General features: G+C 39.0%; 1 protein-coding gene across 5 annotated transcripts in view; it reads right to left on the bottom strand.

The window, feature by feature from the left end:
- The window catches only part of IKZF1 (IKAROS family zinc finger 1), a 70372-nt gene that overhangs the window by 56022 nt on the left and 760 nt on the right, over nt 1-13590 (bottom strand). For all 5 annotated transcript variants that reach the window (XM_031552787.1, XM_019613855.2, XM_010708542.3 and 2 more), the window contains exon 2: nt 2596-2649. In XM_031552787.1, the coding sequence (XP_031408647.1) occupies nt 2596-2635 (40 nt within the window). In that variant the 5' untranslated portion in view covers nt 2636-2649. The remainder of the gene's footprint in view (nt 1-2595; nt 2650-13590) is intronic.

The following is a 13590-nucleotide window of genomic DNA, read 5'->3' as shown; positions in this document are numbered from 1 at the left end:
AATTTTATTTATTTATTTATCTATTTATTTTTAATAAAAGGCATCACCAAGTGTGCTGGTGAACCAAGTCATCTAATTCCATAGGGTCGGAGAATATTCTACATCTGATGAGCATTACAGAGCAGGATAAACAACTAGGAGTATTTTTCATCTGGCATGACAATCCCACTACAGAGCAGACCTCCCTTGTAATGCAAGGAAGCGTCCTAAAAGCATGTAGAATCCCAGGGAGAGGACAAGAGAGGGAAGAACTCCTTTCTGGAACTGCCAGCCAGTGAGAAGGAAGTAACATCCCTGAATCATCACAGTCTCTACTTTGAAGGTCTAGTATGAGAAAAGGTCTAGTAAGAGTCAATATCTGTGGAACTTAATTTGACAAACTCATACTTGCATAAGGCTGAGTTCATAATAAATGGAAGTATATTTGCAAGTTCTTTATTTGTCCACTTATTCACATATCTAGCTAAGAGTTCAATACAGCCTCTGCTCACAGAATGTACCAGATGAAATTATCAGCAGCTCAGTGACAGGAAGAGTAGGAAGAGTTCATATAGCCTTATGTTTTTTGTCAGAGGTAAAATTCCTCTTGCACAGATACATTTATTTTTTTTAAGGAGAACTATAGCTAATTACAGAAGAGTCCTATTCTCATCAGCATCATTTGGTAGAAATTCTAAAATGTTCAGCAAAGTATTGCAGTGGTTCAAACTCTGGAATACTTTGAAAGCTACAAATTAAATGCATGTATACATATTTAAATGTACACAAACATTCACGTTGCAAAGTTTCCTGCAAATCTTTCCTCTCAAAGAGAGAGGCAGACAGTAAAGAAGGCCAGATGACCTTCTCATCCACTAGATTCTAATTAATATCTTCCACACATCTCCTCACATCCAAGGAAAATTATGTGCTTGTAAGAGACAGCAAGCATGGAACTCACATTATTGCCATTGTGAAAATGCCACCTAGGTAATTGTGGGCATCCCAGGCAGTATGAACTACCACAGAGGAAGAGAAGATCAGAGCTCCTGGCCCCAGGTGCTCACATGAGCAGGAAAGGGCTTCTGTAGCATGTAGAATAGTGGGCTCGAACCACCACGTGCCTCAACGCTCTGAGCAGATCCAGTGCTTTGTCCACGCAAAAGAGTTGTGGCATTAAAATCTCACTGCTTTTTCTGCTAGAGTCACTCATGCTCCAAAGACAGAAGGTACAGGACATGCTTTATTTCATTTACAAATTGTTCCAGCTTGCAACAAAACACTGATGTTAAGTATACCCAGCTCTAATTTTAAAAGTGTTAACTGACAAAGGGAGTGAAGCACGCTTCCATAAGGCATACTAGGAACAACTTTCCTATACCAAACCTAGCTGAAAATCGTCTGTTAGCATGAAGGATTACTATATTGTGGTTCTTTCACTTGGAAAATGCATCTGATTTTCAATTTCCAAGTGACTTTAAAAGTTCTGCGTTCCAATTTTTGTGGAAACTCATCAACATCTTTATAAAGAAGGGAAAAAAGAGGAAAAAACTGTGTTCATATATTTCAGGAAAATATTCACAACATAGCCACCCACACTGGATCAGGACCTTCACAATCTCTTACAGTTGGCCTCTAGGTCTTGAAACTGAGAGCCCAAGAGCTCTCTCTCAAAAAAGAGCTATGTGCCCAGCGTGGCTGCCGGAAGGAGGCCTCAGTGAACAGGGCTCCAGGCTGAACACTAAAAGTGAAAACTGAAAGCCATTAACTGTTGCAGCTGCTAACACATTAAGGAAACTGGGAGAGACTAACTTATCCCTTTTTAGCTGCTGAAGCACTGAGGTATTAGTACATGTTGCTTTGCTAAGTTCCTGTACCAATCTGCTAAGGAATCAGTTTCCAAGTAAATTAAGAATAAAACTCCTCATAGGAATATTAATATGGTACTGCAGAATCCTATCCAGACCACCACAGTTCAAATTTCAGAAACCTAATTTCTCTATTTTTCATACATTTCTCAAAATCACAGATCACAGAATTGTAGGGGTTGGAAGAGGCCTTTGGAATCACCTACTACAACCTACTGCTAAGGTAGGTTCAAAAATATTATCATTCTGGACAAAAGCAGTTACAAGCTTAAAGTCTCATGTCAATTGGTCTTCTATTTAGTTTCAGAATCTTTGGAAAAAGTTGAATAACTCAATGTAGTAAATAAAGTTTGTTTGCTTTTAATTAGTATTTGCCCTCCCCCTCATCTGGTGAACTTTGTTTGTTCTATATTTACTTTGTAACAATCAAAATTTTGCTCCCAAAAGAAAAACTGTAAATGTGAACCTGACCACGCTTCAGGGATATACTACCAAAGGTTTAATGCAAAATTACTTCTATGCTACTATATTCCCTTGACTTCTTTATTTACCTAGTTCCTTTTAGAAAATCCATGCACTGTTGAACTTGATATTAAGCGATATCATTAATTATATCTCAATTCCCACTCTGGTTTTTAAATAAGACCCAGAGCAATTTTTATTGACAAGAAGAAAAACATTGTACTGTGCTAGAAAGATGAGCAGGAATTTAGGATTTTCTTTATAATGTATTCATTAAGGACCTCACCTGAAACCTGGGACATATCTTGAGCCTCATCTGTTTCCATTTTCCTCAAGTTATCTGAGAAGAGAGGAAAAACCTTAAGTTAATGCAAAATAAGACACACATACACACATAGAAGAACCCTCCTCCTCCCCCCAAACACACATAGAAGGAGAAAGAAGGGGGAAAAAAAAAAGCCCTTTGCTATTTAACTATAAGATTATCTGGGAAGAATAATGTATTTTTCTCTTTATTTCCTCCCTGCATACTTGCTGGAGTATCAGACTGGCACAGACCTTGATCCTTTTAAAAACAGCATTACAAAGATTTATAAAAATATCATTACAAGCACAGGAGGACCAAATTTGTTATTTATTGTTAATTTCCCACTGCATAATAACCCAAAATGCAAACTGACTGCAACAAAATTAAGCAGAAAATTAAATGGCCCTGGGTCATTGTAGGCACAGAATTCATTCTCTTGGTTGATCCATAGTTATGTTCTTTCTAATTTACTGAGCATGCATCGATGAACCTTGAGTCAGCTTGGTGACACGCGTACAATCAGCAATCAAAAAACGAAGCAATTTGCTGAAGAATGTCTCATTTACCCAGGCAGGGCTGCATATCTGAGCAGCAACCGCCACTACCTCCATTAATAATGAATACACCTCAGGCAGCAGCAGATGGGCAGAACAGCAGCCTCAGGCGTGGGCCCCTCGCTCGTCCAGGAGCCCTTCCTACAGACCACACCGGCCTGGCGCTACTCGGGGAGAAGTACAACTCCCTAAAATAGCGAAACAGGCCCAGGAGAGAAAGGGAACCCGGGCCTTCCTGTTTTGCTGACAGATGGCTGGCTCCACCGCTTGGTAAGTCATACTGGGAAGCTCCTGCCCTCCTCTTGCGACACACCATCTTCCGAAGAGCGAGCAACCAGTGACCACAAACACCAGGGAGAAGCAAGCGGAGGGTTAGTGGGGTAGAAATAAAACTCAGGTTTGCAGCGGGCCCTGGGCCCCACACACCGGCCACGGACAGCTGGTAGCCCTGCAGATAACACACGCGCTGTTAGAGCAGGTAGTCCCAGCACAACCTGCTCCTGACCTCAAATCGTGGTATGGGCAGCTGAGGTGGCCTCAGGTGAGGAGTGGAAGAACCCTGTCAGCACTTTGTGAGCTGTGGTGTGCTAGGTCACAGCTTGAGCCAGACGTGACTGACTTCACATCCCACCAAAAGAGGAGTTGGCTCTGTGCTGTTCCTTAAAACCAAGATACATCCCCCATCAGCCATGCTTCCTGAAATTAAATTGCATTTTCTTCACAGTTGGAAGCAGAGGAGGATGTGGCCTGGGTTCTGACAGAAAGGACATCAAGGATATCCTAACATTTTTAGCCCAACTTGCATGATTTCTTTAGCTTTTTTTCAAGTCTTCTGCATGCTATCTAACAGACTGCAGGGGAGAAGTGCAATAGCAGAAGTCATTCATATTGGTCACCTAAGCTTTATGGTCTCCTCATTACCTCTGAATGGCAACAGGATATCTGAGAACCAATATAATGCCATACCACCTCATGAAATTTGGCTTCCCTCATCTGATCCATGCTAGATTTTCATAACAAGGGAATGGAAACTGCAGATGGAGGAGTTGGTTTTTGCCTATAGAGCTGGCAAGAGATCTGAATCTTTGCAGAATGTGTACCGTGGCACTACTTAATGTTCAATAATGCTTTGTTCACTTTATTTTGGTCTTAAACTTTAATTCCAGAAAAAAAAACAATTTGTTTAACATGTGCATGTAATTCTCAGAAATGATTCCAGCCATGCAAAATGCAAAAAGCCACCTACTACTCAAAAATTTGCATCAGTTCTTATCGCAATCAAGAGCTTTCAATTGGTCCATTTTAAAGTAGAAGTTGTCAGTAGGAAATGCAGCTACTCTTGCAAGAGGAAGAACCCAGCACCTTCCTACAAAATAGCCCACTTGGTTATTGGAAATAAAGTGCATTTATGTATGGCAGGTGGTATAGCACAAGTGCTCAGTACAGTCTGTTATTTCTACTGCAAGTGTGACTGAACACAACGGGAAAAAAAAAAAAGAGAAAAAAAAGCCCATGCATTTATTACTGCTTGTGAGCGTCACCTGGCTGCTATTAATCAATTACTACATATTTTTCTACAGAGTACAGTGAACCTCAGCCAACCAAAGAAAACACCCCAAGAAAATATCCACAAAAAGAGAATCACATCCCTGAAGGACACCTCATTCCTACTGCACCCATTTTTCTCTCTTGCTAGGACTTTGGCAAGGCTAGGAGTGAAAATGGGAGGAAGAGGTGGCAAAAGAGAAAGACACTTTTTTTTGTTTTGTAGACAAGAGCTTTTAAAAGCCACCAATCTATTTCAGTGCTCCCAAATTTACCTACTCTTGTTTTACATCCAGCATTTCTGCAACTTAGGCACACGCTTCTCTCTGAAAACACTCCCCAGTTCCTGAATGGTGAGGTAAGGTGAGTTAAATGAAGTACATATAGATTTTGGTTTTTAATGGAATACTTCCTGGATTGCTTTCTGTGAAAATGGACAATTGCCTGTCCAAAAACGGATGCCCTCAGTTATCTAAGAGATGTGTTCAGAGTTGATATAAATGATTTTAGGGCATTCAGCAAAACAGTTCCGTTTGTTGAGGATGAGACTGAGAGAAAAAGAGAGGGTGGAAAACTGAAAAATATTTTTTTTCTCTATAGGTTATTTATAATAATTAAGTATGGTTCCTACATGTAGATGAAAATCCACAAGTGCTAAGCAAATTGATTAAACAAACCAACCTAAAAAGTCCTAAAGGTTGCTGAATCCTTCACAGGGGAAAGTCATGCTCTTACACTACAGTATTTCATGGCATCTGGTAAATACCAATGAAATCCCAGCTAACTTTTGTGTGCTCTGTATCAGCAAAGAAAACATGGCAGGGCATTCCCCCACCTCTAATTCTACAGTGACAACAATGTGTTTAGTTTTGGCACTGTGACTATTAAAAGGTTTTTCAAATTGGACATAACATGACTTGGTTAAATTTTAAGAGCAGAATTTACTTCTTTTAATTTTGCATGATAAGTCTATTAATAGGAAATTATTATGGCAACCCTGTCCTTGGCATGGGGGGTTGGAACTAGATGATTTTTAAGGTCCCTTCCAATCTAAGGGATTCTGTGATTCTATGATAAGATTCTCTGACCCCACTTTCTTCCTCTGCTCTAGAATCAGTCAAAATATTGTCATCAACTATGTGAAAAACACAAAAGCCTTATCTATGGATATCAGAATTTGTACCAAACTATTTATTTGATATGGTTTTTTTTGTATTTTTTTTTAGGAAATGTTTATGACATGGGTACCCTATTTGTTGTGGCAAGAAAAAGAATTGTTTTATATTTTTTCATTTTAAGTTATATCTGCAGAATCAAATTTCCCACAAATAAAATAAGTGTTTATGATTTCATTGTCTTCAATGCAGTCACATCCAATTACATTAGTAGGATTACTAAGGAGCTGAAGTTAGAAATCGAAAGATGGGTGGACAGCTGACCAAAGCAATCTTACTCTCAAATGCCAAGTGTGTGTAGCTCTCATTTATGGCAGGAAAAGGATCAGCACCTAGGTGATAATAGATCTTTTTTCTCTTTAGGAATCCAAAAAGCTTCAAAGCTGGCTCCCTTATTTGAAAAGCTTTAATGTTCCTTCCAAAAATGTGTAAGACTACTGCTTCAAGTCTTTTCAGATTTAGAACTCAAACCTATATGTTTTCTTCTCCACAATTCAAATAGCAGATCACAGATGAAGCTAATGCTTTGCAAAAAGAATCAAATGTTGCAGTCCTGAGCTCTTGAGCTAATTAATAATAAACACACACTAAAACTGAGAAGATACGCTGATTCTATTTAAAAGAAGGAAGCACCTAACTGACCATGATCAGACAAAAATTTTGGATTAAAATCAGCATTTGTCCAGGTCTGGCACAACCCTGAGCCCAAAAAGAACCATACATGACTGATTCATCTCCTTGCAGTTCTGCAATGCACTTGTGCTATTTCTTGAGAATATATCAGAGTAAACCCCAGAATCACTGAGGCACTACTCTATTTACACCAGTTGTAAACTGCAACAAGGGAATTTGGGAACTTTTAGGATCCTGACTGTAGATAGGATGAAGTCATTGCAAGGTCAAAATTTTCCAATCTAAGAATACACCAAATTAATTATTTGCAAGCCTTAATTTATTATTTTATCTCCTGTTTTACAGTGCAAATTCAAAAGTGAATCCTCCTTTTCAGGAAAATGAATGCTTAGCACTAATACAGTTTACTATCAATGTAAAGAAATGTATAAGCATGTTGTCCTACAAATCCTACTCTCCTAAGATCGATGATATACTTCAGTGGAATGATTTAATTCAATGCCAAAGAGTTAAATCCCTTTTTTGTTCACCATCTACGTGAACAAAGTATGTGAATAAAATATGTAGTTATTGACTTCCCTGTGTCTTGACAGTGAAAGTCAAGACAATGGCATCTATGGACTTGAAATTACAAATTTTGACATTTGTGAGTTACTTCAGACTGGTTTACAGCACACCTTAACTCAGAGCCGGCCTTCCATCTATATATACCTGTAATTCTGGTGCTGCAAAGAGGACACACATGCACACCATGCCTTGCTGCAGGTTTCCTATTTGTAGGTGTAGCCTTTCCAGGTAATCAAAAGGGTCCCCAAAAGAATCCCTCGAGGGAACATACACCTTTACACAAAGGCTTAGAGCAGAAAACACAAGAAGTTTGGTGGGAAGCAAGAAGAACTTTCTACTTGTCCTGCAGGTGCTTTTGAAAGCATAGAATGAGAGTAGGTCACATGTTCTTCAGCAGCGGTCGCTCTGGGTTAACAGCAATAAAACAAAGAAGCAAGCTGGCAAACCCCAGCCTCGCTTCCACAGCCAGTGCGGAGAAGGAGCTGATTTCACAACTCTTAACTTGTTGCAAGCTGCCTGACAGGAGGAAAAGGGACCGCTCACACAGGTCACTGGGGCAGCTGGACCTACATGAGAGCTCATGCGAGAGCGCAGCTCCTCTTTGTGGTCTTTGATGTATCTCATTGGCTCCAATTCATATAGGCTACAGCTTTTAAAAACAAATATCCAAACCAGTAAGCAAAAGCATAAAACCCCAACCCACTTTACTACATTTGCTTTTATGCAAAGCACCGAAGATGAGTCCTAGATTCCACCACCTACAGGATACAAAGTTGAATAAATAAACAAAGCAAAACCAGGCTGCAGCCCGAAAACACAGCAGGAACGCAACACCTATGGCACTTAACATATCTGATGGGAGAGAGTGTGCAGTAACAACAGGTAATGAGTGGTACATATGCTGCAGCATCAGCCCTTTTGTTTTTAAGCTGGGAGTTGCATCTTCCTGCAGACCAGTACAGCTGCATTTCTAATTGCATCAGTCCATGACCTAATAGAACCAAACCTCTCACATCCACTCGAGTTGATGGTTTTGAAGCAACAACCAAGAGAGGGGAAGCATAAAGACAGCCCTGTAGAAGAATTTAATCTTGTCTTTCCTTTTCTTAAAAAAAGAGATCATCTAACTTTTTTTAGCGGGCTTTTTCCTTCACATACGACTTTTACCTCCCACAAACAAGCGAGCACAAAACAGGAAGGCTGTTACATGTGAGTAGAAGGTAGTACGTATTGCATAACCAGTACAAATAGTTGAAGAAAATTGCTAGAATCTTACAAACTAGTTTTAATTAAAAGTGTTCAGTATCGCAGCAGGCAGCTGATAATTAGCTTTATTATTATAATTTAATATGCTAGACTTCACAATCTCGTGAATGACTCTACTTTAGAATCATTTTAATTCTATTTTTAATTTCCGCCTCATCACATTGTCCGATGTAAATAATAACTATGAGGATGGAGGGTGGTCCTTTCTGAAAACTAAGAGCTGAGAGTCATAATAAGCACATCAGTGTCTTCCCATTCCTGTTTCAAAAACGCTCTTGAGATCTTTTAAAAAGTGCATTAAAAACTAAAAATGTTTAAATGAAGTGCATCATTTTTTTCTCCCTTTATTCCTCTCCTTCTCCATTGATTCCATATTCAGCATTTTCTGTGAAGCCTAGGGAGATGTTTAGTTAATTCAGTCTCTTCTCTAGTGTAAATTCTGGTTAACTACATGAACTGACAACACAATTATAAGCATACAGTCAAATTTCAATGGAGAGCTCCTGTCTGCAAAATGAAGGAAGCACTGTAATTCAACACACAAGATTAAGAAAAGAACTCTGCTAACAGTAGAGATTTGAAACATTTATGTGTCTGGCACATGTAAAATTAATTTCCACGTTAGTGAACAATTGTGAGGGTGTAAGAAAAGTTGTCTCAGAGATCCTACACAATTCTCAGTTCGTTGGGAATTCTTTGTACAAGCACCAGCAAATGATAAAGAGTGTATTTTGCATCTATGTATTTCCATATGTAATCCTATTAGCATTTGACTACACTGACCTATATTCAGGTAACAATTCCCAGTTAAAGGAGATTTTGAAAAGTCTCTCAGTGACTGTGTGCAAATTACTGAACTTGATATCACTGCAAATGAAAAAGGTTCTTCCTTCAAGTTTTCAGATAGTAACCAGTCATTAAAATTGGTTGCACAATATGAGAAAAATATAGAGGTAATTTTCCTAATTAAGGCCACATTTTATTAACTCATTAAACTCTGTCACCTTTTTGTTTGATTTTTAGTGAAGACGAGAGGAATAAATTCACCATGACAGAGAAAATGCACATATTTCCATCACGTAAATAAAATGATTAAAAACGATGAGATGTGGAAATTGAGGCTCTCAATCTAAGAATGTGGCACGTTCTCCAGTGACCCAAATGAGCTTTTGGATAGTCTTCCATTATTCTCACTCAAGAGAAAGCAAGGAGCAGATGCAAAACTGCATTTTTTGTATCCCTTTAAATAAATATGTGTGATTTAAAGGCACAGGATATCTTCAGAACAGCCTATTTAAATATGCAATAGAGAAAAAACAATAGGATATCTTTACGTCTAGAATTGTTATTGCCAGATATCCCAACAATATATCAGTAGCTGATTTGTCCAAATTATAGGAGGTTTCAATAACTCTGCTTCACGATCTCAGAATTGCTTCCTAATTTCTCTTCAAACTGTTCAAACTGTTACGGATTATTAAAGGACATTATCAGCCTGAATGAGCATATTAAAGATCTATGTGATTTTTTTTTCCTAAATAAACCTAAGAATATCTCCTAAAATTACTGTAATTGAAATGAATTAGCAAGTTTCTCCACGCTACATGTTTCAGTTAACTCACTCTGCTTTTGCAAATATTTTGGAGCCACTCCACTACTGATGATTCCAGCTTTATAATGCAATTGCTCCACTGTTCTCAGTGACTTGACACAAGTGGAAAAAACGAAGCAATGCAGCGAGGAATCAAACCTATCATACAAAAGAAGTTCCTCTTTTACTGCGAAAGCTTGAGCAACTGGGATCAGAAGAAATTTAGATCATTCACATGAAATTTTTTTTTTAAATAAGCTGAGCTACTAGACATTCCTTATATTGAAAAAAATAAAAGGCAATCCTAGTGTAAATGCTTTTCTAAACATGCAATCTGAGTGGCCTTCTGAGACATTTATACCAGAAGCAGGAGTGTGCCATGCATGTCCCAAACCTGCATTGCCCCATCCACATGTACAACTGTACAAATACGGTTCAGAACATGCACATATCTTTCCAGGACTAGGACCTACTTCTGCAGCCATCACAGTGTGGTGGCAGTGACCTGCCCCATACAAAAAACCTACAGTCTTTTCTTATCCACAAGCTTAAAGCATTGAGGAAGGTGGGTCTTAAAAAAAAACGGTGAGGCAGACGTTGGGTTTTTAATAAAGATACATCACAGCGTAACCTCTGGGACCAACATAATTCTGTTTAAATTTAGGGAGCAAACTCAAGTTGTAGTTATGTTTATGTACAGATTACAGTCTTAGGAACAACACATCACAGCTGACCTGGAAGCGGGGAGTTTCCCAGCTGGAGTCAGTTTTGCTGGATAGCCACCGGGGAGGTGAGACTTGCATAGCCTCTTTGAATGAGTGGAAGGTGCTGTTTAAGAATTACCATAAAACTGAGAAGATCAACGCTGCCTATCTGACCTCAGATGGAATTCACACTTTTCTCTGAATGCTGTAGCTCTCCATCAGGAAAAAAAATAGAATATTTGCATTAAGGAAAAAATGCTCATGTGGAATAGCTCTTTCATCTTCTGACTCTTGCACTGAGTTTCAGGCACCTAACAAAAATATTTCCTGAAAAATCATATTCCCAGAAAAACTTTAGGACTCCTTACCTTCCACTGACATAATTGATTCCTGGCATTCTTTAGAACATATCTAGCAAATACATTTAACCCAATAATGTTCTTCCAGCAGTGCAACCTCTTCCATTTATTTCCTTTTTTTTTTTTTCGTTTTTTTTTTGGGGGGGGGGGGGGGAGGATTCTGAGAAGAAACATCATTCCCCAAACCTTTCTTCTGTGGGAATTTTAATTTCCTAAAAAAGCATAGTTTGTCACTTTGAAAGGGGGAATTCCATGGGAGTCCTCTACGATGTCAGCCACGTATCCTTCTTTACACACATAAAGATGACAACTTTTCCTAAAGACCCCATTATTGCTATTCTACATTTTACTACTTTATTATGTTTTCTTTCGTCTAATTCTATTACTTTTAATAATAGTAGAACATAATGACTGGTCAAAATGTAATCAAGTACATATGTGAGTCTTGACTGTAAACCAATAAAATTCACTGTGGACCCAGATCTTTTTACACATAAAACATATTAAAAAATCCCACAAGTCCTCAGTGGAAGTTTTTCCTGACAAAGAGCCACACAATTAGGCTATGATCCATGACTTTTGATATCCTTTGGACTTTAAAAAAGTTGCCAAAAATGATCTGCCAGAATAGTATTCAATTCATTATGCCCTTCCTTGTTTTCCATCGCCTGAATGCAAACTGGACCCATTTCCTTATTTTCTGTAAGACTGCACTGATAGTGTAAGAAGTACCTAAGCTCAAATAAAACAAGACTGGAACTTTTTTGGCTTGATTTTGGAGTTATCCAATTTTAACGATGAGAAACAAGCTTTGCGTTGTAAAAACTCTGTGGATTGATTCTCCACTTACATTTCTGCATAGCTATGCAGTCAGTGGAAGTGGCAAGCAAACTGGGTTTTTGGTATTAACCTCCTCAAGGGAAAGGAAAACTGCTACAGTAACACTGAGATGGGGACTATTGCATTTTTATTGTACCCTGCGTGTAGCACAAATGACAAACATGTCATTGATGCTTGTATAATGAAAAATGCTCCTATTTCTAGAGCCAAAGTGGGAAGTTGCAGGTGTACGGCAGCACTGTGTCCCCGGTGGTACTCTGTGTGTGTGATCTGCAAAACTACATTGATGCACTTTGCTCACTGGGAGTTGGTAGCCAGTCTGGGAACACTCAGCTGGCACAGGTAGTGCACACAGGACCCATGTCAAAGCATCTCCAAGTCACCACGAGCACAAAGGGCAAAGAGGGATGCAAGCTCCATACTGTCTTCCCGTCACTACGTTGGAGCAAAGAGATCAAAGTCTCTTTACCGAGGCCCCCCACTCCTTCCCACCTGAATTAGTGCAGTAAGTGGAATTCCATGTTATGCCACTGCCTTCCTGTTGCTTTTCTGGAAGTCGTACCCCAGAGCTGGGTGACTCCTGCAGATAGTGCAGCAGGGTTGAAACCCCAGCTCTGGAGGATGACCAGCACTGTGCTTCCACTGACTTCCATATGGTTCCCATTCCCACTCAGTGGATAAGCTTGCTTTCTCCTTGGCTTTTTATCCTCAATTTACCTCATGTTAAGACATCTCTCATAATTCTTCATATATTTTCAGATGTGCCATATATTGAGTTCCAGGTTTACATTAATTTATCCCTTTCCAGCCTGTCCCCCACTCCCAAAAATAAAGAACATTCAAATCAGTCAACAAGTGTAATATTTGTGAGAAAATCTTTAAAGCTAGAAATGAGTCTGGGATAACAGAAATGTGAACTAAGGAAAGTGCAGAGCTTTGCAGTATTTCAGACACCTCCCCACACAGTTCTGCTAAGGACAGCTATCAGTTTAAGAGTGGTAGCACATGGTCTGTGCTTGGTTTCTCATGTCCACATGCAGCAGTTTCAAAGGCTTTCATACAGCAGTAAGGCACACAGCCATGTAACTCCTGCCTGGGAGTGCTCTGTTAGGGATGGAGGGATCCTTTTTTGGGAATGGGAGTGCTGGGAAGGAATGAGCAGGTGGAGATACGCTGCACTCTAAACAGCATATCCTGTATTTTTCATTCAGTCATAAAACATGTAAATTAAAAATCAAAGGAAAGCATGTTGATATTAGAAAGAAGTTCCTGCATGGGAGAGATGACACCTTATGGAAAAAGCGCATGCTATGAACTACTGTATGCTGCTGCTACATTAACCTCGAAAGAAGAATATTGGGCTTTTGTATGGTAATATAATCAAATCTATTTTCTACTTTTTTTTTTTTTTTGTCTTAAATTTTCCCTCACTAGAGGGAAAAAAAAATTTTCCCTCACTAAAGAAAAAGAATAAACAAAGTTAGTTAAAGGTAAAAATTTGCTTTGTAAAATCCAAAAGCAATGACATTCTCATATAAGAAAGCCACTTCATCCCTAATTTCTCCATTTCACTAAGACTCCGAACCTTAAACTATGCAATTCACAAGCCAGGCGAGAGCAGTGCAGTAAGGCAGCCACAACATTCCCCAGCAGAGTTAATGCAGATGAATACTTTCGAAGTATTTGGAGGGATTTTAACATGCTTGGATGTTTTTTTTTTGTTGTTGTTGTTGTTTTTTT

The sequence above is a fragment of the Meleagris gallopavo genome, chromosome 3, assembly GCF_000146605.3.
Source record: "Meleagris gallopavo isolate NT-WF06-2002-E0010 breed Aviagen turkey brand Nicholas breeding stock chromosome 3, Turkey_5.1, whole genome shotgun sequence".
Classification (NCBI taxonomy): domain Eukaryota; kingdom Metazoa; phylum Chordata; class Aves; order Galliformes; family Phasianidae; genus Meleagris; species Meleagris gallopavo.
The sequence above is the reverse complement of the archived record's forward strand: the minus strand, read 5'-3'. Positions and strand labels throughout refer to the sequence as shown.